This window comes from Harpia harpyja, chromosome 1 (assembly GCF_026419915.1).
Source record: "Harpia harpyja isolate bHarHar1 chromosome 1, bHarHar1 primary haplotype, whole genome shotgun sequence".
Classification (NCBI taxonomy): Eukaryota; Metazoa; Chordata; class Aves; order Accipitriformes; family Accipitridae; genus Harpia; species Harpia harpyja.
The window spans coordinates 38,162,894-38,189,866 of NC_068940.1; the positions used below are offsets into that span (position 1 = coordinate 38,162,894).

The 26,973-nt window shown below is 39.3% G+C and overlaps 1 protein-coding gene across 9 annotated transcripts in view; it reads left to right on the forward strand.

Annotated features, from left to right (window-relative positions):
- RIPOR3 (RIPOR family member 3) overlaps window positions 1–26,973 on the forward strand; it is a 53,707-nt gene that overhangs the window by 15,328 nt on the left and 11,406 nt on the right. For 4 of the 9 annotated variants that reach the window (XM_052787724.1, XM_052787761.1, XM_052787742.1 and 1 more), the window contains 12 exons: window positions 5,432–5,710; window positions 6,058–6,186; window positions 10,195–10,341; window positions 13,669–13,747; window positions 14,522–14,545; window positions 14,673–14,726; window positions 15,441–15,590; window positions 16,114–16,177; window positions 16,564–16,607; window positions 17,274–17,399; window positions 19,592–19,737; window positions 26,701–26,830. In XM_052787724.1, coding sequence (XP_052643684.1) covers window positions 6,086–6,186; window positions 10,195–10,341; window positions 13,669–13,747; window positions 14,522–14,545; window positions 14,673–14,726; window positions 15,441–15,590; window positions 16,114–16,177; window positions 16,564–16,607; window positions 17,274–17,399; window positions 19,592–19,737; window positions 26,701–26,830 — 1,065 coding nt within the window. In that variant the 5' untranslated portion in view covers window positions 5,432–5,710; window positions 6,058–6,085. Of the gene's footprint in view, window positions 1–5,413; window positions 5,711–6,057; window positions 6,187–10,194; window positions 10,342–13,668; window positions 13,748–14,521; window positions 14,546–14,672; window positions 14,727–15,440; window positions 15,591–16,113; window positions 16,178–16,563; window positions 16,608–17,273; window positions 17,400–19,591; window positions 19,738–26,700; window positions 26,831–26,973 lie in introns of those variants that run through there. The other 5 variants (XM_052787770.1, XM_052787752.1, XM_052787786.1 and 2 more) reach the window with 5 other exon arrangements.

Here is a 26,973-nt window from a genome sequence, read left to right on the forward strand (position 1 = left end):
GGCAAAGTGCAAGGGAGACGCAAAATTTACGTCTTAGTGCTTCAGAGATGAATGATAAAAATACTAACAGGAAGATTTTCAAAAGCTTGTCACAGGCAGCCATTTGTCTCCAGTACCTCCATTTTCACAAATCTGTTTTACCATATAAAAACAAAACATCAAACATATTTTCCATATCTGTAACTGCAGTGGCCCTTCCCCTGTCTGTGTGGTGGACTAGTTACAGGTTATATGTGTTGGTGTGAGACACCAGTTCTAGATAAATGATATCCACAAGTCAGAATTCCTCAGTTAAAGTGAATTACATATAACCTTTTCAGATTCTGTTGTGAATCCTTGTGCTGTGAATCCTTTCCACAGAAAGGATTTATCTGAAGAAAGGATCCCTATTTGAGTGTAATGCTGTGTTAAAATAGCTATATTGAGATGTAGCATCAAGGGCACTTTCTGTCTCCCTAATTCAAATGACTTTTTATCTCTAGAAAAATAACCAGAGAAATTTTTCTTAGTTTTGCCAATAACTGTATAAATAGAATGTTTGTCTAACAATTGAACAAAAATGCTTAAAATTGAAGGGGGTTTAATCATAAATTTGGAATGTTTATCTAGCAAAGTAGACATTGCTGCTGAGGTCAATGGTTTTTCTAAAGAATGCTCAAGAGCAAAGATTAAATATAGTGTGTATTTTCCCAGTGGATTCAACACTATACTGTACACAAGACAGTCACTTCATTCTTCGTTCAGTCAGCCTTCATTATATCTACCTTTAGAGTAATTAGGGCTGAGTCATGATGTTATTGCGGCTCAGGAGTTTCATTCATTTTAGTGGTCTGTATTCTTTAGATGTCCAATGCTGCAAAGTAAGTGCCAAGGTCCAGAAATTTCCAGTCTGTTCCATGGTACATTGAAATCACAAAAAGCTTCAGTGGTTCAGGCCCAGATCAGCCCCTAAGGCTTTGTTCAAAATGTTTGACAGTATTGTAATACATTGTGGCAATCCGATTTTTTTTTTTATTTTATCAGTGTCATGAAAGACTCAAATGCCATTGTCTGCCACAAGTGTTTTGAAATGGATACCACCCATCAAAAGCATTCAGAAGTGTTAGTTAATTCCATTGTTCCTGAGTTTTGAAATAAATGAGAGGAAGAAAAATAATTGTGATTACATCAGTGTGATGGTAGACAAATGTAACCCAGTTTGCAAAATCAGTCTTAAATTTGACTTATGCTAGAAATTTTCTGGTGTAATTATGTTAGGGTTGTCTTTTCACCTATTAAGTGTTTGCAATGTATATTTCTATCAGCTAAAACCCTAATACAGATGCAATTATAGCAGCGAAACAGTTATTGTGGTGGAGTTCATAAGAAATTTAAGGAAGTGGAATGAGTAACTTAGCACCATTGACTGAAGGTTTTTTTGAAACAGCAGATTAGTTGGAATCACAGATCATTTCTAGAGTAAGACCACAGAATGTCTCTAAAGTCCCTAAACATTCATCTGCTTAATCACTACTGATTTTGGTTATGTACAATTAAAATTGAGTTTCAGTAGAAATGGTATAGAACCAATACACATTAATGGCAAATTTGTTTGGCTGTCATGGAGCTGAAGTGAATTTTATAAAACCATGCTCTAGAAAGATACAGATTCCAGGTGGCAACCCTACAATAAAATCTATGTACTATGCTATGCAGAAATCCACTTACTAAGAGGATTCTCTGTATAGGCATAAATATAAGCCACGTATTTTAGGGTCAAGGCTGCAGTCCCTCCAATAAAATGTTGGGCATATCTGATACTGAGAAAAGGATTATGTTGTGATAATACAGAATGAAATCAACTCTTTTTAGATTCCACAACTAGAAGATAGAATGGCTCTATTGTCCTTCCAAGTAAAGCTAGTGTAATATTTACAAATAAAATTATGTATAAAAATAACAATAGTCTAAAAATGTAAGGAGAAAGTTAGCATCAGGTGGTGTAAGACAAATTGTCATGATCACATAATGTATCCAGAATCACAAACATGATCCTAAGACATTGAAGCGATTGACATTTGATAGTTTGTGTTTGGTCATTGCGTTTATTTTCTGTAGTGACTAATAATTTATTTGATTTCAAACTGGCTTTTATTTTGTTAGGCAGCCGCTGCTTGCTGAAGCCAGTGAACAGCGGGTACTGACATACTAGTGAGATACATAGCCACTTGTTGGCTAGGCTATCAACTCGACGTGTGTGTCTCCAATTAGCTGAAGGAAACAGAAGTCTGGTACAGTTTTTTGCAGACACACAACTAAGAGCGAGTGTGTGTCTCTTAACCAACTGGTCATTCACAATTGGAACATTATAAATTTAAGGAAACATGAATACCTTACTCTAGCAACGGTTCACCAAATTCAAGTGAACCTCTTGGAGATACTAAAAGAAAAACATGGCTACTAATTTAAAGTACAAAGCACAAGCAGAAATATTTTGCAAGAAGTCAGTGAGTCATATTTTCCTCATAAAATTGTTGAAACCGTTGTGCCCAGAAACAATTAAATATGTGACTAGGGCTGGAAAAGTTTAGCCATAAACACAAACAGACACCAGTTTTTTGTTTGTAGAGGATGAAGGTCATTTGGCTTGAGGAATATCCTAATACTAACAGAGACAAAGCAGAACATGCAGTTTGAGTGTACTCACTGCTCAAATGTTTGGTCCTACGTGCCTGGATACTTGGTAACACTGAAGGTTAAATGCTAATAGTCTGTTATGGCAAATCATTGAAACAGGGACAAACAAACATACCCCTTTAATTTGAAATAAATACTCTTCTGATTTATATTAAAAATACATTTCTGAGACCTGAAGTCTCAATCTTACAAAACTGCATGTATTAAAATGTTTGAGTCGATTAGTACCTGGCAGTTTGGAGGTCTATTTACGACTCACAAACTTTGTAAGACTTTTTCGAGACTCCTTGTTTTTCCTAGTAGTTCAGTGTTTCTATTGCCCCTGGCAATAGACTCCTTCAGTTTGGCCTGATATTTTTGTGCTCTACATATGCCAGCCCCTAGCTAGCTACCGTATTCACGTTCTGTGCTTTTGGGGAAGATTAAAAGAGGGGAAGTTCCTCTGCTCCCCAGGGTATAATCCCTGTATTTATGAGATTTGGAGATGCTGGCCTACGCAGCAGAGGTTACAGGTTGGAAGACAGATTTGAACTCGGCTTTGTCGGGGGCTTCTTATCTGATTTATTTCTAGCCTAAAGAGAGAGTTGAATTTGAGATGCGTCCAGATGCTTTTTCTCAGGGGCAGTTGTAACGTAGCTCAGCACTTTTATACAGACACTCTGGCGAGCAAAACCCTCTGTTTAAACAACTGCGATTATAAATCTTTCCTACAAATAAAATGTTGTCTTGACATCCTACTTATGGTCTTCTACTCAGAAGTGTGAAATGAGCTGTAAGATTTCTAGGTTGCTACAAAAAATATACGCAGGTGTGTACCAAGTGGTATTTGACTTTGTTCACATTATTTCAAAGTAAGAAAGATAACCCCTTTAATGGTGCTTTCCTAACATTATTTAAATTCTCTTCATTCTTATAAGAGGGAACTGTGAAAATGTGCTTGTGAATTGCTTTTGAATGTAGCTACATGTTACAGCAGAACATGACACGGTCAGTGGCCTTGAGGACTAAGCTTTGTGCAGCTAAAAAAAACAAATGACCCATGAGAATTTTTAAATGCTTATGGCTATGCACAAGTGAGGTCCAGTTCATCTCTCATTTCTACTAATTTGCAAGTGTATCTTCTTGAAGTCCAGAATTATATTTGATTTATAAAAATACATGTGGCGACCGAATCAAGTCTAGGCAATTTAAGCAATTTATTTCTTTCACCAACTGAGTTTTGGGGTCTGTACATTTCCATCTTAATTCTTCACATCTAGAGTTCAGTACCACAGATTTTTACTTTGGGAGTCTTCATCATCTTCTACTTTCTGTTCCCTGTCAAAGGTCTGCCTGTTTTTGTTTGTTTCATATCTATATCCTTCAAAGGCTTTCAGTCTCATGCTATGCAGGCTTTAGGAGTCCTATAAAATTACACAGCTTTTCCTGCACTTTCTTCCTCCCTTTTATTCATGAACTAACTTTTTTAGGTTAGAGAGCTGAAGAATAGATCCTGGGAATCTGGCTTATCCTTGATGAGGGATGTGGTCAATGACCATGAGGCTATTCCTTTTATTTCTTCTCTTCATAGCTTGTTATGCAATTACGTTTTTCAGTAAGTTGCATGGTTTTTTCAGTCTAATGATCCTTTTGATGGGGTGACTGTTCACAGGCTTATAAGCATCTGAAAACTAGAGGAAAGGATGGAAAATATTTTGAAACTTCAGCTGTGATATGATGCAAGTACGATCTCTGATTAAGGGTGTTAAGGACACCCTTTCAAAACAAGAGAACGTAAGTGCTGTACAGTTTGATTAAAATGTGATTAAGATGCACCTGAATTTTTCCATATAACAGATTTCTTTTGGTACTACTGAAGCTATGGAGTCATGTGGACTTTGATGCACTGAGATACAAAATACCTAGCCATGCCCAACACCTCTTTTGACAAACGAGTTAGCTTGCAAAGCAGGTAGCTGTTTGGCTCAAATTTATCATTTTCACATCTTGTTCCAAAATATTTTGCCTCTTTTACACAGATGTATTCATGCACTTGGCACAGCCTGTAGAACAGGCAAAGAAATGGGAGTCTTAGACCTCAGCCCAGGGAGCTGACTGAGCGGCTTCTAATGAAATAGTCAGGTCTCACTGCAGGATCTCTGCTTGTGGAAATCCATGACAACTTTTGTTGCTGCTGTGGCAGATAATGATACCTAAAGCATAGTCACTTACAGTAATTCCCTGTACTTGTAGACTAGTCCGGAATTAGCGAAACACTCTTAAATCGCACTCTTCTCGGGAAGCATATTTAAGCATTTAGTTCTTCGTATGCAGTCTGGGAGAGCATTGAGTTAAGTTGCACTCCAAGTTAGTGGAAGAGCCAGGAAAAGAGCCTTATCTTCACATTTCTGGGCTTCTAGTCTGACTAACTGTAGCCATGCTGATGGGATAATATCAGGCATAGGGGTTGAGTGCAGATGTTTCTTTCCAGTATCTACTCTGATAGATTAAGAGCTCACTGTTCTTCAGAGCACATTCTATAATGTAGGACAAACTTTTGCATGGAGCATGTACAGCTCTACTGGAGTTGGTACTCTCTACAAATAGATACTCCAGCTTTTTGTTTTTCTGAGTTTTACTCAGTTGTGGTGTTTACATTACATGAGCTTGAGGGGGGAAGGAAGGGAATTTTTCTGTATATTAACTGTCTGGGTGATTTTCTACAGCTGCTTTGAAGGATATGTCTGTTACTTATATTGTAACTTGGATTCTATAGACATATGGCAGAGAACACAATTCTCCAGAAAGCAAAAGAGTTTGACTGATGGAAAACAGAAGAGAGCAATCCAAGAGAAATCCTGCCAGAGGAGGAGTAAGAACCTGAAATTTACTGTTGAAATCGGACTTCTGCCTTGGGCTTAAGCATCACACTCAGCCAATTCTACCATTGACTTCAGTGTGGCTCTGCACAGATGCAAGGAACTGCTTTTTGGACCTGATTAAGTCTGGAGCTTAAGTGTTGTTCTGGCATCCATACTGATTTGGAAATATACAGGTTGGCCTGAACTCCTTAAGCAGTGGGACAGTTACAGGGTTTTTAAAAAATCAGAAAGGTAGAGAGCCTGTGAATTGAGGCTATTCTGGCTTTTACATAGTGAGTTTGTAAAATCAATCAGAAATTGAAGAGGGCATGAGAGATTTCATTTTAGACTGTTCAGTCCCTTATTAATTGTACTGTGGATGGCAACAGAGGAAACATGTATAGCAGACAAGTCTTTTTTTTCTATTTAATCTACTGTCTGTTGTTCTGACTTTCCACTTCCATTCAGCTCAGCACTTGCAGCAGCACAAACCTGAACTGCCAAGAAGCTTTTGACTCATCTGTTTTTCTGTTTATTTCAGAAGCCGTTAGACTTACTGACTGGCAATCATGTCGGTCAAACTCACATTTGTCTCTCCTGGTGATGGGGGTGGTATCAGCAGGAGTTGTTCCTTCACTGGATTCAGCACTGTGCAAAGCAGAAAATTAGCGTAAGTAACACAAAAAGTAAAGCACCTGATCGTTTGGGGAACAATGGGTTGGGTACTGTGAATGTATTTTTTAACCTAAGGCATCTATGTATAGAAGTTGTTCCTTAATTTTTATCTTACAACTACTGAGTGTGGTCATGGTTCACTGATAAATATCTATACTTCACACCATACTATCTTACTACTATACACACTGTACTTCAGAGATGCCTGGATTTCAGAGGTTATGTATCAGACTGTTAATGGTGTCCATTTCTTCTAGAAAAATGAAGGGCTGCGACCCTTCCTGCTAGCAGCCTAGTAGTAACTGATGTTTTCTGACTAAAACCTTCTGAATAGTTATGGTAATTAAAAATCTCATAGACCTTTAAAAAGATGGGGATGTTAATGTTGAGTCCTGGCAAAATGTGTAGCTGAACCCAACTCAAGTTCTCCTGGAGTTATTTTAAGCAGAGCAGCATTACATGAGAAGAAGGGCTGCTTTCTGGCAATGCCACAAATGAGAGGAAGGGAGGAATACAAACAGGCCAAGAAGGCCGCTGCAAATTCGCTGCAATCAGTAACAGGTCTATAGTATAGCCAAGGTTGCAGTCCAGTCTTCCAGTCTTCAGCTGAGCTCTGTAATTGCTAAACCATCCTGCACTGTTTTTCCCTTTTTGCTTACATAAATTGTTGTGTAGCATTGCTCTATGTAGATAACTGTGCAGCTTTTCCACTAGAAGTGCTCTTGTTCTTTTTCTGAATTTAGTGATCCCTGTATAGCCTGTTGAATGTTTTTAGAAGATATGATATATGAATGGAAAATTAATATAATCTCTGACTGCCAATGCATGCTAGAATAATAAAAAAGTGAATCATTTAGCAGTATCTTATGGAAGTATTGGAAAGTAGGCCTCTCAAAAAAGTATTGTAGTCAAAAAAATCCTATTGTGTATCAGTAAAATACCTGACTCGTGTCATAAAATATCTTTTCAAATAACCAAATGACTGAATTAACCTTTTAGTGAAACACAGCACGGTAAAGTATGAGCAAAAATGAAATTCCAGCATGACTGTGATGTACTCCAGAAGTCTTCACATTTGAAAAATTAATTTGTTGTGGAAGCAGAAAAATAATATTAAACCTAGCAAAGATTGGACATCTAAAATCGCACCAATCAATAACATCTTGAGAAAAACACTGCCAATAAATTATATAAACAGACTTGAGCTCAAGTACATAGTGAGAGTTCTAGCAGGGAAAGTATCTACCAGGAAAAGTGTTGAACAGCTGTTTCTCCAACAAAGGCACAGTCCAGCAGGGTAAGAATGCTCCAAACAGAAGAGTTCATATATCCCTTAAGATTATTCTATTACTTTTAGCTGCAAAGGTTTTCTAACCAAATGCCTCCCTTTATGCATTTTTTATGATATTGCTTTTCACTATTTAAGTGTTTAGACAGACAGTTTTGTTCAGGAATCACTGCAATAAGGAAAATTTGTACTAGATACTCGGTCACAGCCCAGTGAACACCCGAGAGCCTTCTCCAGCATAGTGAAGAAATTTTTTAATCACCCTTTCCTAACTTATCTCTCCCTCAGGCACTGTTGCAAAACACAGCAGGAGATCACAGGGGCCCTATGCAAGGTCTATCCAAAGGATGACACACAAATCAGGTCCACATGGAGATTCTTAAGCAGATGCTAAATATACTTTTGCATTTCTTTAGCAACTTCCTTTTGAGGCTCTCAGTCAGACACACTATTTCATTTTTCCTCACAATGGTCTCCACAGGAAGTAAATATTATTACTGTTATCTATAAAGTGGGAAATCTGATACTTAAATTATTAAGTTCACAAGGGAAAGCTGCAACATAGCATCTAGCTTTTAGCTACTGTCCCTAAGGCCCATGTCAGCCACTTTTCTATGAAATGTATGAAAATGGGATTCTTAACATCAGTTCACTGAGTACTTATGGGCTATATCAGTCAGTAGGAGACACTGAAGAAAACGGTGAATTTTAAATCTCAGCCTATCTGTATGCAGTGCTTAGATGCTATACTTTCAACTGAAGGGAAATGATTTCCTGAATTTAGGGTTTGCAGTCCAAAACTCTGAAAGTAAATATCAAAGTCCTTCCCTTTCCAAAAATAAACAAAACCCAGGAGTAATTTGAGCTTTTTAATTTCAAAAGATAGATTTATCTTATATCTTCCATATGGTATCTTGCTAATTGGAGTACTCATCTAAAGCATGAAACTGGATGCTATTTCCTTCTTTGCATGAAAGAATTTTAAGTGATGTTCCTTCTCGGAGACTCTTTCAACTGCTATTATTGGCTGGACTGTCCCTTCCAGTGTTATTGCTGTTGAAACCCTCTCGCTTTGCATGGAATACTCAAAGATTCATTATCTTATGAAAGAAAATAATATTAATGTAAGTTTCTAATTTAACAGTTGTGTTCCTCATTATAGGTAACCTGAGCTCCAAATGGTTTTGTTAATTAATACTTTACGTTAAGCCATCATAAAAAACTAAGATAATCTTTGGGGTGAAGAAATTAAATATCCAGTAATGTTTGGCAACACCTAATTTTGTCAGATTTTTTTCAGGTTATATGTTAAAAAATTAAGTTAAGTGGAAGTTTAGCACCAGGATAATTAAAGTAGTTACTTGAAGGTTTCTGTAATAGGACTGGAGACAGCTCTCAGGTGTGCTGGGCCTAGGATTTAATTACCAAGCTCAATTATCTCCTTAGGCCTTCAGTCACATGCCTAGAACTTAAAACAGCCAGTGGCTAAGTATTAAACCTGTTGGAGTTCATCATTTCACCAGGTGAGCAGAATTTAGGATAGAGAGAGAGCTCTCTGAGAGCAACCAGTTGGCTTGGCTTGGTGGAATGGGAAGCTTCTTTAGATAATGTTAGAGGCTTGACTTACAGGGAGTATTAACAAAACTATATAAAAATAACTAAGACTTAGAGGTAAGCCGGGCAGGAATCTGACAACGTGAAAGAACCATTTGCAGACAGCTCATTTACCGGTTGAAATGTTGCAGATATATATATATAGAGAGAGAGATATATATATATATATATGTAACCAATGGCTCAGGGTGTTCTAACTCTTTAGGTGAGCACAAAAAATCTAGTGTGGGGGATTTCTGTTAGAAAAAATATGTAATTTTGTTTTTGCAGTTGCTTTTAAAAGTAAGTGAGGTGTTAGACACTGAAAAAACACCTTGATATAATTATATCTTGTGTGCAATCTGGGCTTGGTAGCTTGCTTTTCTAAAATGAGGTAGGGCTCTAAGCCATCATTTAAATGGATGGTGAATGCAGGCAAAGAAATAGCTATTTCTAAAGGCTTTTTAAGTTAGCTTTATAAGTTAGACCTTGAGAAGATCAAAAGTTTGTTGCCTCATTTTCCTGAATTGCAGGTAAGAGTCAGAATGGGAATGTCCTTGTCCTGCAGCATGGCTTACTTGACTAGTTCTGTAGTTACCTGACAACTGGTATGAATGGGCACACAGAAACAGGGCTTTGGCTAGCTGCCATGCATATCTGTTAAGACAGTTGCTAGCAGTATAAACATTAACTTGTTATTAACCTGTTTTAAAAATGAGCTTTTCTTTTTCTTGCTTAGTGCCCTGCCCCCCCCCCCCCCCCTTCCCAAAGAAATGGGGACCTGCACAATTTTTCTTTATTTAAAAAGGATAAAAGAAAACCACTAGGCTTCTCAGAGTCTACGTCAAGCTTGGAGAAGGAGATGTTTCTTATTGAAATTATTATTGTTGAAGTCACAAAAAATTTCAGCTTTCATGCACTAGGTATTTAGGGCTGGGCCTTAACTTTCTAATGTTATCTGTGAAAGTATTCTCAGTGTGTCCAAGAGCTTTGTTCTTTTGAGTAAAGGTATATGGGATTGGACACATAACTTGTAGCCTGGAAGCTTTGTGGGTTAGGCATTTCTCTTCTCCCAGGTGATGGGTTTTGCATCTTTCCCCTGTTTCTTTTCTCTTTCTACAGAAAGTCTCTCAGCAGAAGTTCAGTGAGATCAAGAATGTCACTGAAATCCCCCAAGGCTTATAATTCCCTGCAGAAGGGGGCAGTCATCTGGGATCCAAAGCCACTGCAGGTGAAGAAAATTTTTGAAGCTTTGAAGAAAGGACTTAAGTAAGGACTTTTAAAATATTGTAATTTGCCTTACCTAGTCATGTTGCTTAAGTCTGTGTATCACTGTTCTCTGTCTCCATCTGGCATTTCTAAACATATGTAGTAACTTTCCCAGACACTGGCTTGGGACCTTGTAAAACAAGTTTCATTTGCTTTCAGACAGTCTGCTTGCAAACAAAGTGCTCTGATGTTTTTGTTTGTTCCTAGTTTGTTACGCTTCTCTAAAAAGTCAGTGACAGGTAGAACTCTGTGGGAGATTCTCCATCTCTTGGGGAGCAACTGAGCTCCCTTGAGGAAGGGAGACTTTCAGAGCATGCAGGGTGGCAGGCAGGAAGTCTCCAGATCAAGGAGAGACTTGGACAGGGATGGGACAGCCAGATTTGGGGGGTGATTGGCAAAAAGTTTCTGGAGAGGGAGCTGTGTGGAGTTTGCTTTGACTCAAAAAGCTGACTTAAAACCAAGTCTGAAAGCAAGGGTGTGCCCTGCAAGGACACAGTGGGGAAGCTGGTTCATAAACCATTTCTATTCTCCCTATGCTAATTGGAGAACACTTAAAGAGATATTCTAGTGGGTGTTTTTTTCAGTTTTGGGGGGGGGGGGGGGTGTTTGGTTGGTTGATTTGTTTTGTTTTCCTTTTAATGGAATTAAACTCTGGAATTCAAAAGTACTCTTTCATCTCTTGGTGGCTTGCTGTAAGGGAAAGGTCTAAGCAGATCTACCTAAAAACTTCAGCTGACTTGAGGTGATGAAACAGAGCTGTAGTACAACTCCATCTTCTTATGGCAATGTAAATAACATTATCTTGCTTTAAATGTAGCACTATTTTGGAGTCTTTATTATGGTTGACTGCACAGTCGTTGCATCAGTACAGACTTGAGGGAAAAGGCTAAAGACCAATTTTATCCATTGCCTCCGTCTGGCAGATGTGGGGTATATGCAGCAGACAGATCAAAGGATGGGGTGGCAATCTGAATTCAGGGTATTCTGGCTTTGAGGAAGCTGTCAGTTAACTCATAGAAATGCTGATGTTATTCAGTGCTGAAATGGCAAATAAAACAAGTATGAGCTTGCTCTCTTGGTCTTATAGATCAGAAAGAAAGTGGTGGTAAGTGCTGTTTGCCTCCATCAGTGATTGAAACAGATCAACCTTTAACTGAGTCCTCAAATCTTATTATATAATAAAACACACATCTTAAATCGCTACAGTCGATGTTGATGGGCCTTGTCTAATATCGCAGGAACTTCATTTACACCCTGAAGCTAGTATTGGAAGATAAAATACCTCTCCTTGGATTTGTAAACTCTGTAGCTCTTTCTGCTGGCATCCTACTAACAGTTCCTTTGCATATGTTGCTGCTGTCCTCAGAATTTTGCTACTCTATTAATTCTGATCATAGTTTGTTTTCTTAAGCAAAGAATGTAAAACGCACTGTAATAATGCATTGTAAATTCAGATGTGTCACACTTTTATTCCAATAAAAGACTATAAAGTCTTAGTCCTAAAAATATCAGTCAATGTCTTATTAGTGGATTTAGATTTAAAACAAATAACAAAAGCAAATATTTTTGCAGAGTTTAGAATTTATCAGAGCTTAGGGAGGAGAAACCATAAAGTGGATCAGAATTTGTTCCCAGTTCTGCAGTGAATGCCATATGATCAGACTCCTGCCAAAACTGAGTAGCTAACTAATTGACTAAAGTAACCTACAGAAAACAACTGTATCAAATAGCAATGCAAAGTCCAACTTTTAAGTAGATGCAGGCTGAGTCCACTTGGTGCTGGAGTGACTTGAATTTTTGGTATAGAACATGTTTTACGTGCCTGTTTCTTTATAGCTATAGAAAATAACTCCTTATTTTGTTAACCATCTGGGTACCATTCCAATAACTCCTTATTCTGTTAACCATCTGGGTACCATTCCATCAAGCTGGCAATTTTAACATACTTAAATCTAAAAGTGATGAAGCTCTTCTAAAAGTTAAGTGAACTCTGTTCTGCAACCAACCTTGGCTACTTCTGCACTGAGCTGTTAATAGGTGAGTGTAAAGAGCAGGCAGCTGAATGCTGGAACCACTGGGTGTCTTGGGTGAACTGGTTTGTAAAAGTAAGAAAATGAAATGCATCAAAGCAAATGTGAAAAAGTGCAGCTGTCTAAAATGAAGTTATTTTTGACTGCTCAGAGACTGTGTCTTACAATGTAGTATTTACCAGGTGACTCTTGTTGCCTTTTAAGCATAAGAGGAAAAAGTTACCTAAGTCTGCTCTGTATTAAAAGCAAAGTTGGAAGAAGATGGTCTCGGCAGAAATAGTTTAAGGCCCTGTAGGAACTCTTAAGGGACTACGCTTGCTTGCAAGCAACTCTGTAGAAGCCAACTGGCACCAAGTGCTTCACACCTTGCAAAATAGTTCCCATTCTGGAAAAAGTAATGATTACATTAAGATATTGTCTAGCATACTAAAAGGTAGTAGTCAGCGCTGCTTGCTAAAATGCAAATGACGTGCCCTTCCTTACATGTGGGCTAATTCTGTGAGCTTGGTTTTGTAGTGCAAGTGTTTCATGTTGCAATTCTTTGACTTTGTAGGATGGAGTTGGTTGATAAATTCTTATTCCTCAGTACCTGTAAGAAGAGACTTGTTCAACAAATGAACTGATCTTCTACTTTATACAAAAGGTTCCAGAAGGCCAAACAGGAATAGTTAGAGAAATCTGAAAAGGAGATCTGTGAGCTGGGTTATGTGTGTGTTAGAACTTATTGTTTTCCTCTTACATTCCTCCTTTCCTCTTGCCTTTAATAGTACTTCCAGCTCTACTGTCTTGTTTTGTTTTGCCTCGCATTCCCAGAATAAGGCCTATCTTTCACTTGAATGATCTATTTTAGATGAAGGGAAACAAGAAATACTAAATGTCTGAGTGCAGTGTGTGCCATGTGTACATTTATATACCTTATGCAGGAGTGGTGGTCTTCTTGAATTACACTGAGGATTCCATATCTTGGAGGAGTAAAAAGGATTCAGGAGGATTCCTAATGTACAGCGTCTTTAAATGTTAGGTAACAGTAACCAGCATCTGCTGGTACTCACTGTATACAGATGCTCCTCTAGGAGTGACTCTTGCATTTAGGATAGTTTCCATAGACAAATATTTGTCCTTTCTCGTCTGTTGACCCATGTCTTTCTATATAGCCATTCATATCTCTGCAAAGTAAAACAAGAGAAGTCTTCTAGAGAAGGAAGTTTCTTTGTAACATTCTGCTGAAAAATTCCTTGGGGAAGTGTTATAATGAATGTATCAGAAGAACGTAATACTGGGTTTTCTTCCTCTCCAGTGAATACTTGGAAGCACATCAGGCTGAATTGGATTATCTCTCTGGTCGGCACAAAGATACAAAAAGGAACTCCAGATTGGTAAGATGCTTTTATGTTAAATACATTACTTTAGAAATAAAGTAAGTCACAAAAGTAGATGTTCTTTCACATCTGGGACTCCCAGGGCTTTTCCAGTTAAAGCGCTGAGGTGAGATCCAGCAAGGCATCACAATCAGAAATTTACCAAGCAAGTTAGCTCTAGATGTGAGAATTAAACTTGGGATTTCACATTTTCAACATCCAGCAGTGTTCTTCAGATCATGTTCCTTTTCTTACTGGGATGGTATCTCTCTGTATCTGTTTAGTGATCAGTGTTCATCCTGGACTCTGTATGGACAGAAATGGTGATAAAGATCAGGCTTTGTTTTCCATAGTTGGTGAATGTGTCCTAGCAACTTAGATTCTGTCATGTTCACTGCTCCCTAGAAGTATCTTCAGCAACAGTGCTAATGAAAAGACAACTTTTCAGTTGGAAAGGCAGATCCAACTTTGCCTTTCATTTGGGAAATAATAGCTAGATTAAAAAAAAAAATCAGAAACTCCCATGTACCCTGACCAATGTCCAAGTCCTTGTTACAGCTGATGGTGAGACTCTAACTATATCATTTCAAGCATCTGTGAAAACCAACCAACCATGAACAGAAAATGAAGCTAATTCTAAAGATGTTGGACTGTCTCCTTGTAGTAAACAATGCATCTCATTTTAGTGTAACTTAAGATATGCGTAGTGAGTCTTGCAGCAAACATGAAAGTATCATTAATATGTACAAATATACACGCTCTTCTGTTCAGCCTGTGCTATTTCTCTTTCAGGCTTTCTACTATGACCTGGATAAGGTAAGACTATTGAGGATGAGATGAAATGTTGGAAATAAAGAAAATTGATGATGTGTCTACTGTGTTACTTAAAGGCATGTTTAGGAAACAATTTCTCAAGTCCCCTTCTCTCTCCCCTCTTCAAAAGCAAATCCGCTCTGTGGAGAGATACATCAGAAAACTGGAGTTTCACATAAGCAAGGTAAAGGGTTTTAAATCTTGTACATCTAAGGCTTACACTGCTGTATAAGCAAACTGTCTAAATAGAAAATACTTCAGTTATAATTCATCTGAAGGGGAATAATGCTGGCTACTTTCTGAAAGCCGTAACCACTCTTTTTACAGGAGGCGGCAATTATTTATTTATTTTCTTGAATGGTTCTATTCAGGCTGAATGTTGGGCACAACCCAACCTGAGTTTGCCTGTGAAACCAGTTTGCATACTCTGCCAGTTTATTCAGAAAATGCTGCTATGGGAAGACTTGCATATTCTCCCCGCCTTTCCACAAGGGGCCAAATGGGCAGTTCTGTAGAGTGCATGTCTGCTGTCTGCCATGTGCTTCCAAAGGAATGAAATCTCTTCTCTGACACAGCTAAAGGTGTCGGTGTTTTAAGCTGTATTGAGGGAATCAGTTTCTTGCTCCCAAGTAATTTTTCCCTGAACAAAGTGTTACTCTACTTCTTGTCTTCTAGGTTTCTCAATATCCCATGCTTTTTAGCAGGAAAGCCTACAAAGTGTAGCACTCTAATCAGTCTGTAAAATGCAGGAGTTGCAGCATTCTGCAATACTATGATAATGGGATTTGGTTGGGTTTTTTTGCCAGGGAAGACTGCTGATGTTCCTTCCCAAAACTTACTAAAACTATGCCAGGGTAATTCTTGTTCATTCTTCTCTCACCCCCCCTAAATCTTAAAGGTAGAAGAACTCTATGAAGCTTACTGTATCCAGTGCAGACTACGAGATGGGGCCACTAATATGAAACATGCCTTTTCCTTGTCTCCTTCCACCAAAGCCTCCAGAGAGAGCCTAGTGGAGCTTTACAAGAACTTCCAAGAGTGCACAGAGGTAGGAAATACTCCACACGTATAATGAAGATCTGACTGTTCTTTAACAAAAAATGTACCAGGACTTGCTGCTGGCTTTTTTTTTTTTAATGGTGTGGGTTAAAAACTTAACATGTGAATAAAATACAGGTACATAATGTGAACTAAAGCTTGTGAGAGAATACCTTACAGGCAAAGCTGTTGAATTCTATGCCTTTTTTTTTTTTTGCCCCTACTCAGCTTGGCTTCATGCATTCATGAAGACAAGTGAAAAATCCTTTGAATTTCTGCTTTAATACTGGGGTCCATTATGACTTCCACTGGAAGTAATGGGATGAGAATTGAATAATGAATAAGCTATGCTATTTTTACAAAACAAGCAGTGGAAGATAACTGATGGTGAACTGCTCAAGCAGTTCCACTCTTCTGTGGATCGCCAAAAAAAAAAAAGTCCTTTAAAGATGAGATAAGAAAATGGCATATATGGGAAGGTAGCCACTCTGCACTGCTTTTCAGTCATAGTGACTGTTCAGTCTTTCTTCTAGGACATGTGCTTTATAGAAGGGGCGTTGGAGGTCCATCTGGGAGAGTTTCACTTGAAGATGAAAGGTATGTTCCTTTCTTGTTTTCTTCAAAAATCATCAATTGATTTTTGGTTTCCTATGTAGCAATCTGATCCATTGAGAGTCCATTTATGCTTCCACTGGCTTACAGGATCAGACCCTGAACAGAATCTTGGCAAACCTCTGTTTGCTTCAGCACCGTAAGACAGATGTGCAATGGTATTTTATATTTGAGTACAAAAGCTGATAAGCTTTCTTTCCTCAGCTCAATTAAAGTTTGTCCTTCTAAGAGTGTTTTGGGCTGGTGGCGTAGCTTCCGCACAGAGTTGAGCGCAAGGGGGTGTTAGCCAGACAGTCACTTTATTGCAAGCTGAGGCTTTGGGGGACGCTGTAAAACTCTAAAACTATTAGGAGTTTTCCTTCTCTTTTCAGGGTTGGTGGGCTTTGCACGTCTCTGCCCAGGCGACCAATATGAGGTGCAGTATACAGCAATTCATTTTGTCCTTTATTTTACTGCTGTGAGTTTGCAGTAGAGGAACAGGAGAGCAAGGGTGCAACACATAGAAGGGGAGTGGGAAACAGACTATGATAAAACTGTGCACTATTCTGATGAGAACAGTGCTTTGGCACATTTACTAGTTACCCTGCCCTCTGAGACTGAAGAGGGAAAGATGCGATTCAAGTGTTATGGGAGGCTTTAAAAGATGGCAGTGATTGTCTATCAAAACCAACCTGTCAGCTCTTTGTCTTCAAAGTTGCCTTGGAATCAAGTAACAGTTGCTGCCTGTTTCTTGGAAGATTGCCCTTGGCATGATATGAATGCATCTTAGTATCTTACTGGGTCGCTCTCCTACTTCTAACTGTTCCAAATGAATTCTAGTGTGCCTTGTATTTCAGTATTGCTACACCTGCTATGCAACGTAGTTTTGCAGTTCTAGAATGGGTGGGATGTGTCATTTGGCACTGAGTTAAGATGTTAAAACCTGCAACCTGAATTCCTGCCTCCAATCTTCCTAGCATTATTCAAATTCCTAAATGTATAGCTTTGCCTTTGCCGTACTGGAACAGTGTGAGGCTTATGGACTGAAGGGAATGTACTGGGATATGTTGACCCAACATCCTCTTTTCTTTGTGGTTTCTAGGTGTTTGTGCGACTGGGGCGCCAAAAATGGAGGTTAAAAGGCAAGATTGAGACTGATGACAGCCAAACATGGGATGAGGAAGAGAAGATTTTTATACCCAATCTCCATGAGAAGTTTGAAATCAAGGTGTGGTGTATAATGGTTGGATTGGAACCAGTGGGTTAATAACAGGTCTTCTGCCATACTACTTACCTGTTAGGCTATCATGCATTTGTCAAAATTTTTAAGTAGTTTTCTCTTCCTAGCCATGTAGAAATGGCAGTTAATCAATGTTCTTCTTACTAAACAGACAACTGCTTCTGTTTTTCCTTTGCTCCTCGCACTCTTAACTGTATTAGTGCATCTGCTTTCCCCATATTCTGGAGTCTGGTATATGTGGTTGTGTTTTGGTTTGGTTTATTTGTTGGTTGTGGGGTTTTTGGGTTATTTTTGTTGTTGTTGTTGTGTTGTTTTGTTTTTAAAAAATGTCCTAGATCAATATCTGGGATTTTCTAGGGTGAAGTCTAGATGTGGAGACAAAAAGATGTGTATGTATATATTATTTATGTTACCTATGTGGAATATTAAGTGCCTGGAGTTCTGTTCTCTATTGAAAAAGAGAAATGTGTATCTGGAAAACATATCATTGCACATGTGTATGTTTTGAATGTGTAGTTCAAATGTCCCTTTATCTGCATGCACTGCAGATTCTTTTGTCATGTTTTACTCCAGAGGTGCTCCGTATCTGTGAAGAACCAATGGCATTTATAAGCTGGTACAAACTGTCTGTACTTCATTTAGAGTTCTGACACTTTTTTTTAAAGACATAAAGTGCCTCAGAAGAGGTCATATTCTTAGCAGTAAGGGACCAGTGCTAGTGGCCTGTGATACATAGATGACACACTGTGGGTACCCCTTGAGGGAAGCTTGTAGCTTGTGCAGGTGCTATGGGCATTGGTTCTGGCACTTACCTAGCAGGTGGAGTTAATCTTTAAACAGCATTTCCACTGTAGTCTGGCATCTTTCATGGGCTGGACTCTGCAGAATGACTTCTGTCAACCTAAAAGGAGCTGAGATCGAAGGCTGTGCTGGATCCTGTTCTACTAGGAAACTGTGCCAGTGCAGGGTTTTGAGTTCTGGCAGCTGTGTTAAAGCAGCTATTGCAATGCTCCCCTCCTATCTGGCAGCAAGAACTGAGTTACATAGGAGAGACTCTTTGGCATCTTGCCAGCACAGCCTTTGGAAATGTGCTTATAATGTGTTTTTTTTGCTGCCACTGCACAATGAAGATCAGGTGAGAGGCTAATTCAGATCCCTGTTTTCCCATAACAGTTGTAAAAAACTTGTATTACTTTGTATGACAATGATAGTTTTACCCTTCTTGTCAGCTTATGAAAGTCTACTGACTAATGTTCTCCACACCCTCTTGCTCTTTCCACTTTGTACTTAATCTTCACCCAGTACAAATATGTAGCAGGTTTAAAAAAGAAAAAAAAAAAAAAATTGAGAAGTGCCAAAGAGTGTTCCAAGAGGAGCCTAGCAACAAAACTTTTGCTAGCTCTTAAAGGAGATGTAGGCATGTAACTAATTCCTGAAGCGGACTTCAGGCACTTGTGCTAAAATTCTGTGCTGAGTCTGATGCTTTATGTGCTTCTAGAACAATCTGATCTTCAATTGGAAGTATGTTTTTATAGCAAATGTTTTATTAGATTTTTATTTTTTTTAAAGTAGCTGAAGAAGCAAAGTGCCATGCTGGAAAAAACACAGGCCTGTAACTGTGTTGATAACAAACTCAGAGCCACCTGCAGAGCTAGAGGAAAGACCTGACACTTAGAAGTTCTGATTTTGGCCCACAGCTGAGCTCAGGGCAGTTAGAAAGGTCACAGTGGATGCGGACAGTTGTGCTTCCAGATCCTTTAGGCAATTGAGAGCTGAAATAGTCTAGTGTAGGTAAGCTAAAATACTTCTCTGTAATAGTGTTAGTCTAATATGTAGACAAGCTAGACTCTGTACTATAAATGGCAACTACTTGTATGTATACCAGAGATAGAATTTCCAAATTTCAGACTTAAAATAGTAGTCTACCAAATTCTGTTGTCAGAAGTGTACAGCTCTGTCTCTCCCCAACTCATAAAACTCCTTTCCTCTTTGCTAGCCATCTATGACATATTCCTTGTGGGGATATTGGCTCACAAAGGTTTAGGAGCCCAGAATTGAGTATCAAGGTTGTAAGTTTGTCGTGGGCCTTGGAGCCGATCTGAGCCTGGGGTGTTCTCCTTTCCATGCACATGACTTAGGATTGTCTGGTAAGATGAAAATGGATATGTTTGTTCCCGCAGGTGACAGAGCTGCGAGGACTGGCCACTATTCTAGTTGGTGTTGTGACATGCGACAGCATAAACTTCTTCACAACCAAGCCTCAGGCAATCATTGTGGATATAACTGAACTGGGCACCATCAAGCTACAGCTGGAGGTCCTCTGGAAGTAAGTACAGCTTCAAATGAAAAAAGCTGGAGCTAAACATTTGAAATAAATTAAAGGCTCCTTAGTATGTCACCTAGTACCATTCAACATCATAGTCTTCTTTCTATTTGCGGAGCAGGTGCAGGATAGATAGCAGCCACATGCTTCCTCACAGCAACCTCAGCTACCGTGCCTGATCTCTGACTCTGTGGGACCAGTCCTTGGGAGGGGAGGGGGAAAGGGGGACAGAAGCTATTTCTATGACCCTTCAGTTCTTTGTTGTTACCAGAGCCATGGCTAGCCATGTGAACTGACTAGTAGGCTTTTACTTAGCTTACTACTCTTCAGAATGAGCGTTCAAGTCTAGCTCCAGGCAATGCATGTACATCTATAAAACATGAACAATAATCTTAAAAATGATGAAATGAAACTGAAAATAGCAGCTTCTAGGCACAATGAGAGAAATACATAGTTGAAATTTTAGCACAATCACTATTACCAGGCCACAATTTGTTAAAAATGAAGCTTCCCCAAAGACTTAGCACCTTCTTATTTGCACTGTGATTACAGTTATCGGTGTAAGGCCTGTTGGTGCACTACAGGGAAGCTTGGTTACAGATGCACTTTTAAAATATCAGAGTATTTTCATGGTGCCTGTGATTTGTTAAATTGTTTTATAATTTAAATCTGTAAATTGATTTTTGTAGTGGATTATGGATGTTACTAAAAGCAAATTCTCACTTCTGTGGATGCTGCACTGGAACTTCTTCCTCACTCTAGACATACCACCATAGATTTTTGAGGTAGTACTGTTATTTCTGCTTTACAGGACTGTTGGTCTGTACTGAGAGTCTTGTCTGTAAGAAATCAAAACTTTTTAACCTGTTTCCATTTATTTTGTCCAGGGGTTAAATCTAGCCATCTTAGTGAAGTGCCAAATTAAACAACAGGTGGTCTTTACTTGTACTCCTGTATATGCCTTACTGCAGTCCTCAGTTCTTCTCAGCCCAACATGGCAAAGAGGCATTTGAACACACCTCCGTGATAAGGGCCTTTTTGAAAGGCTACTTTGTGATGACTTGTGGATCTAGGCGCTCTCCAGGAAAAGCAGAAACTGAACAATGTTTAGATTAGGAAGGGCAGGGAACTATGCCTTGCAGGCCAGACTCACCTATAACTCAGCCTTATACAACTCTTCTCTGGCCATGCTGGTTTCTTGTTTTCTTAAAAATTACCTAAAAATAAAAAAAAAGCTTGTATGTATTGAATGTGTGGTCTGCCAAATGTGCCCAAAAGTCAAACAGATCTTTCAGTAAGAGAAAAGTTTCCCTGCCCTTAGGGTAAAGTAACCAAATGTATTTTACAATCAGACTTGATTTTTCAGGTCTTAATACCCTTTTTCTACTTCTAATTACCTTTGGAAGCATCTTTTGCCTTAAACCTTATCACAGTCTTTTAAGCCACCAACAGGAGAGATGCCACAATGGTTTTCTGTTGCAATTCCTGTTCAAGTGTTGATAAACAGTTTTCAGGTTGCATTGCTGAGGTTGGGGAAAGAACCATGTTTATTGATCAGCATACACAAAAGACATTCAGAAAATAGTATGCTGTGGTTCTTGAAATTTACTGTTGACTTGTACATGCAATTGGGCTGAAAAATGAGTCTTGGCAACAGCATCTGAAAATTATTTTCAAATGCACACATTGCTCTAAGTCAATGAGAAATAAACTCACACAGCCTGCACCTGTTGTTTATGACACTTTTTCCTCCTGAGATCTAACAATGGGCATCAGTATATGTTTTGTTTTGGTGAGGTGCTGCAGCTGCTCTGAGACTTTCGAGGCCTCTGTTTCTTATTTGAGAAGCTGAGCCACTAATTGGTTGGGTAATAAAGCTTCATTCCAGAAGCTTGCTGTGATCTTGCATTATATGCCCTATGAAACTTCCTCTTACTCATGTCAAGTTATGTATGTGTTCCTGTTTGAATCTGAAAGCAGAGACATTCATGGTAGAGTTATTGAAAACTGTGTGGAGTGGGGATGGTGTAAGTTGCATTATATATGTTTTTGTGGTTTCTTTTTTTTTTAAAGTAAAAGTAGCTCTTAAAATGACAGCCCTTTTAAATGAAGGCCAATTAAAATATTCTGTTTTGACATTCATGTGTCTTAGTATTGGGGAAGGAAGGAGGGAAGAGGGGCATAGGAGGATATATGGGCTCTCATAAATCCCCAGCAAAATCTGATGCCTTTATTTGTCATCTCTCACCCTGCAATAAACACATGCCACCAAAACTTGCATTGGGTTTAACCTCAATGTAAAATGATCAGAAGCTCTATATGCAGTTTCAGAGCAGAAAGGACTGCAGACAGAGCCCTCTGCTTGCAGAGATGCCCTTCTTACAAGGGAAGTCCCTTTTTCTCTGATTTCAAGACTAACATCTTAAGAAGCTTCACTCGTGCAGTGAAGGAGACATACTTTCTTTATTGAACTGGGTATAAAATCTGTTTTTGCCCTAATATGGGAAGTGCTGTACCGAGAGATGGCACATTCGTAGTAGAGTCTGGAAGAAATCACTTCTACTCTCTTCTTAACCCATGCAAATGGCATTTGACAGATAGATTCATGTCACTTACTTTTGCTGGGTCCACTTGTTTGCCTTTCCTTGCTGTCAATAACTTGCATAAATAATTATGCATATAAGTTGTCCTTGCAAAGGGACTGTACAAGGAAAACCCCTTCCTATTCTGTGATATCGCATAGTTTCTCAGATAATAGCCTAAATCTCCAAAGCAAATCATATTTGTGACTAAATTTTCTAGAAAAATACAATTCAAATTATGTTGACACTTGATTGTTGCAGTAGCTCGCAGCTCAGAGTGCAGCTTTTGACTGGCAAGATGAGCACTTCTATGGCATTTGGGATAACCATCACCCAGCTTTTAGAGTTGGCAACAGCTGAGCTGGGAGCAGGGTTAGTGGTGACGCATTTTCTTTGGGAGTTAATCCCCACTTGGAATTTTTCAACGTATGAGAAATCTCTGGCTGTGTGTGTCTGCTGTGTTTAAGTTTTGTGAAATGTGTTGGTATCCTACCAAGTGGATTCTCCAGAGCACTTCTGCACAGAACTGGCAGGCTCCTCCTTTTTGACAGCCTGTTTGCTGAAGTTGTTTACAGAAAAGAGAAGTTATGTGGTGATAACTCAGGGTGTTTCTGTTTTCAAAGATCCAGCACTCAAAGTAACAGCTGTTTTTTCTTTGATTTAAGAATAACTAAACAAACCCAGCTGATCTGCCCAAACTTCCCTGAAAGGCAAGCTTTCAATCTAGACCTGCTTTGTGAGAAATCAAAATGTAGATCACTCTTCCACTTCTAAATGTATATTTTCTTTAAATAGGCACTAGTCTTCTGGGCTCTAACGGAAGTTCCTTCAACTCCTTTATAGATTATGCCATGAGGAGCGTGAATGAGCTTGGGCCTGTTGCAGAACGGCTTTGTTGGCCAGTTTGGCAGAAGGCTTTCGGGTTTTTGCCAACCTAAACAGCAGTCTGAATTCTGTCTCTCGCGTGAAGGACAAAGAGAAAGCCTGTGTTCTCTTTTCAGAACTTCAGTTAGCACCCCGTACTGGGATCTAAGGGTACCATCCAGCCAGAACTGCTCTTGTGATTTCTGCCCACTTTGAGTGCGTGCTGGCCTGGCTCACAAGGGTTTGTGGGGTAGGAGAAACAAACCTTAAGGGAGAATAAAAAAGGGAAGTCTGGGTTTTTTGGATACATACCTACTGACAGTCTTGTTCTTATAGGTGAAAACTTACGTGAATAGGTAGTACTCATGCAAGTATCTTTGGGTAGTAGTCCATCAGTGCATCTCTGTGCTTTTGATGGAAGTGATGTTTCATAGCTTAGCCTTGTGATAAGCTGTACTAACCTTGAAACTGGTGCTTATTATGGGTAGGAGAAACCTCACAACAATCACACTGTTAAAATTGCATGGGCATTTTCACCTGTGTTCAATAGGGGAAAAAAAGAAATCTCATGATTAACAGTGAGTCCAATCTAGTTGACCAGAATTGTTTTTTTGTATTAATGCAAGTTTGGATTCACAGGCTTAATAGTGGGATTCAGACAGGTCTATCCACCAAGAGCCCTTCTGGCCTGGTGGTCTTTAATATATGGAGTGACTGGACAGAAGGGGAGTAATTAGGGCACAGTCTCAGCAGTGGGAGAAAGGAATGCAGATCCTTTGAGGCTGAAGACTGAATTGAGTTCAGCTTTTATATGCCCTGCCTGAGAACATAAACCAGGAAGTGTCCTCCTTACATATCCAACAGAAGAATGCCGCAAGGTGAGGGAAATGGTAGAAATCTCAAGTATTTCATCCCTCCATGGGTTTGGTGGTTTATGACAAAATAATATCTCACTGGAAATCCATGCTCACTGCTGGCAAGGCTGAAGTACCTCCAAATGTGTGCAGATGCAAAGCTTCTAATGTTGTGGGAGGTTCAATCTAGGAAACATGAGCTCTGATGAATTGTAAACCCCTTCAAGGTCAGGCTGGGCATGTGTGTTTTGGACCTAAACAGTGAAGTCCTGCAACAGTGCTAAAGCAAGCTAAAGGAGAGCTACATGCTGCATTTACATTGGCCTTAACAATTATGGCATTGTAGTATCATGCATTTAATAATAAACCAAAGGCCAACATGTTGGCAATATAGAAATAGAATGGGGACAACAAAGATGATCAGACATGTGGGGCCACTTTCTTTTTTTTTTTTTTTACAGAATTTTCCAGTCTTGAAAATGTGTTGATGGATAATACTTGTACAGGCATATAGATGTTTGCTGTGCAGAATGTGGAAAGCAAATGATTAGCCACCATTTCTGTCAGTAGAGCCACAGACACCCCCCCCCGCCCCCCGCCATGTCAAAGAACTTGTTCCACAATTTAAAGTTAAATAATGAAATTTCTGCATACTTTTAACCTACACAGAGATTTTGTGTCAATGATTTCAGGAAGTGACTAGACAAACCAAGGAAAAGCATGTGACAATTAAAGGCAATAGTCTGCTTGCCAAGTCTGGTGCATGACAGATCTAAGCTATGGATTGCCTCAAATCTGAGTATGTGTCTGGGGAAAGCCTGCTATATTTGTCTTATTTCCTATGTTTTTCCCCTGAATATCCCCTACTGGCTTCTGTCAATGTCAAGATGCTGGGAGAGATGGATTCATAGATCTGTCCCAGTATGATGTTTTGTTTGCTGTACAAATGTGGAACAAGGTGATGGATCATGCCCAAAGAGCTTACAATCAAGAGATAATAGATGCTTTAGAGCAGACTTCATTCTTTCCTTCACCCTTTGCTCTCTCAACTTGTTATCTTGCAGCAATAGGGAGCGTGTGCTTGTTTGGAGGGCAGCTGAATAGCTGTATTTTGCTAGAGGGTTTTAGTAATTGTCAAAGGGGCAAAACAGATTTAGCTTGTTATTCCTGTCTCTTTCCTCAGAAGTGTCATTTTGCATTACTGCATTGCTATATTAAAAGCTAAAAATGAAAAATCTGAGGAATGGATCCCTCTGACTCTTAAGAAATGCTATGGATGCGAGTAATTTGCTTCCATCAGTAAACATGGCAGGCTTTGGCTAAAAGGCTCTTACTGTCAGAAACGTGTTTTATTTTCTGCATAGTGAGACAATGCAGATGGTTGTTAATGTGACTCCATGGAACTGGCCTGTTTGATGAGCCCCAGCTGGGTGATACTGGTTAATTTAGCCAATTAACCTGTATTAGGTGAGCTCGTAGAGCGTTACCTCTATGCTGAGGAAGACAGTGGTGTGTTGCACTGCAGGATGCTGTTGAGAATTGTCCCTGTGCAACATGAGAAGCTGGAGAGAATTGGAGCTCTGCTTTTCAACTTCTGCTAGAGAGCAGAAGTTCATTTCCCTGTAATTGATTAGTCCTCATTATCGTTTGGATCTTTTCAGACTTCTAGTGGTTCTATGTTGTACAGCTAAATGCAGCTGACTTTATCCTACTGTTTGGTCATTATATTCATATCTATGAGATTACAGTTTTGTTACAAACAATTCACTTTTTTTCAAAATGCCAGTACTTAAGTGGAAAAACAAACTTTCTTTTGGTGCCACAAGGCATATCAGTAGGGAACAAAAGTAACGTGTAGAAAAAACAAACTTGCTTTACTTAACTTTAAATATGTTTTCCCTCTCCTGGTTAGCCAAGTTGCATTTTGGGAGACAGTTTGTCCAAGTTTCCTTAGACTGCTTTGCAATGGCTCTGGGAAATTAATGGCTGTGATACAGTAGGTAATTGGGGAGTGTTTAGAGCAGGACTTGTCAAACTCCTGTAAACCATAGCCAGTGTCCTCTGGGGCTATAAAGGGACTCATCCATGACTGTATGAACCATGTAACTTGCCATATACTGCTGCACAAGCTTCCTCTGCCAGCCAAAGGAATTGTTTATTAATATTTGAAGGATAATGAAGTTTTTCAGTGGCTTTTCCAGGTGGCATGTGCTGTGCAGGAGGGAAATTAATGACAGTTTTCCTTTTATTACACGTGTTGTAATTCCTTCCTATCTGGTATGGTGTATGTCTGACTATCTGTCCAGTGGCTGTCAGCAAGCAGCCTATACTGTACTTGCCAGCACTGGCGTCTGTGTTGGATGCTGCAGAAGGATGGAGAGCACTTCAGAATTTTGGCCCGTTGGACTCTTCTTCCAAGACTGTGGCACAGGTCTCTGTCTAAAGGGTGCTGAGAATTCTGTGTAAAATATGCAATCTTTTTGCCTACCTCTTTCTCTGCTGGTGCAATCAAAGATACTGGTCAGAGAGGCAGCCTCTCTTTCCTTCTATTCCCTGTGTTGTTTACTAAATGTCACAGTTCAAATCCTAACAGCTATTCCCACTGCTAAACATTTCTGTGCATTCTGGTCTTACTGACACTTAGGCCTTTGTGTCTTCTGCTACAGCCCCTTTGACACAGAGAACCTGTTTTTGTCACCTGGAACCACTGCCAAGTTTTCTGTGGGTAGCAGGAAGAGCTCGTTGTACAACTGGACCCCACCAAATACTCCCAGCTTCAGAGAGAAATACTACCTGGTGAGTATGCTGAGGAAAGCAAAATGCAAAGCACAGATCTAGGACTTGATTTTTGGATTAGATTAGGCTATTGAAGAACATACTCAGAAATGTGAAAACGTAGCACTCCAGGGCCTTTGCTGTTTATTTTGGGGCTTCGTTAT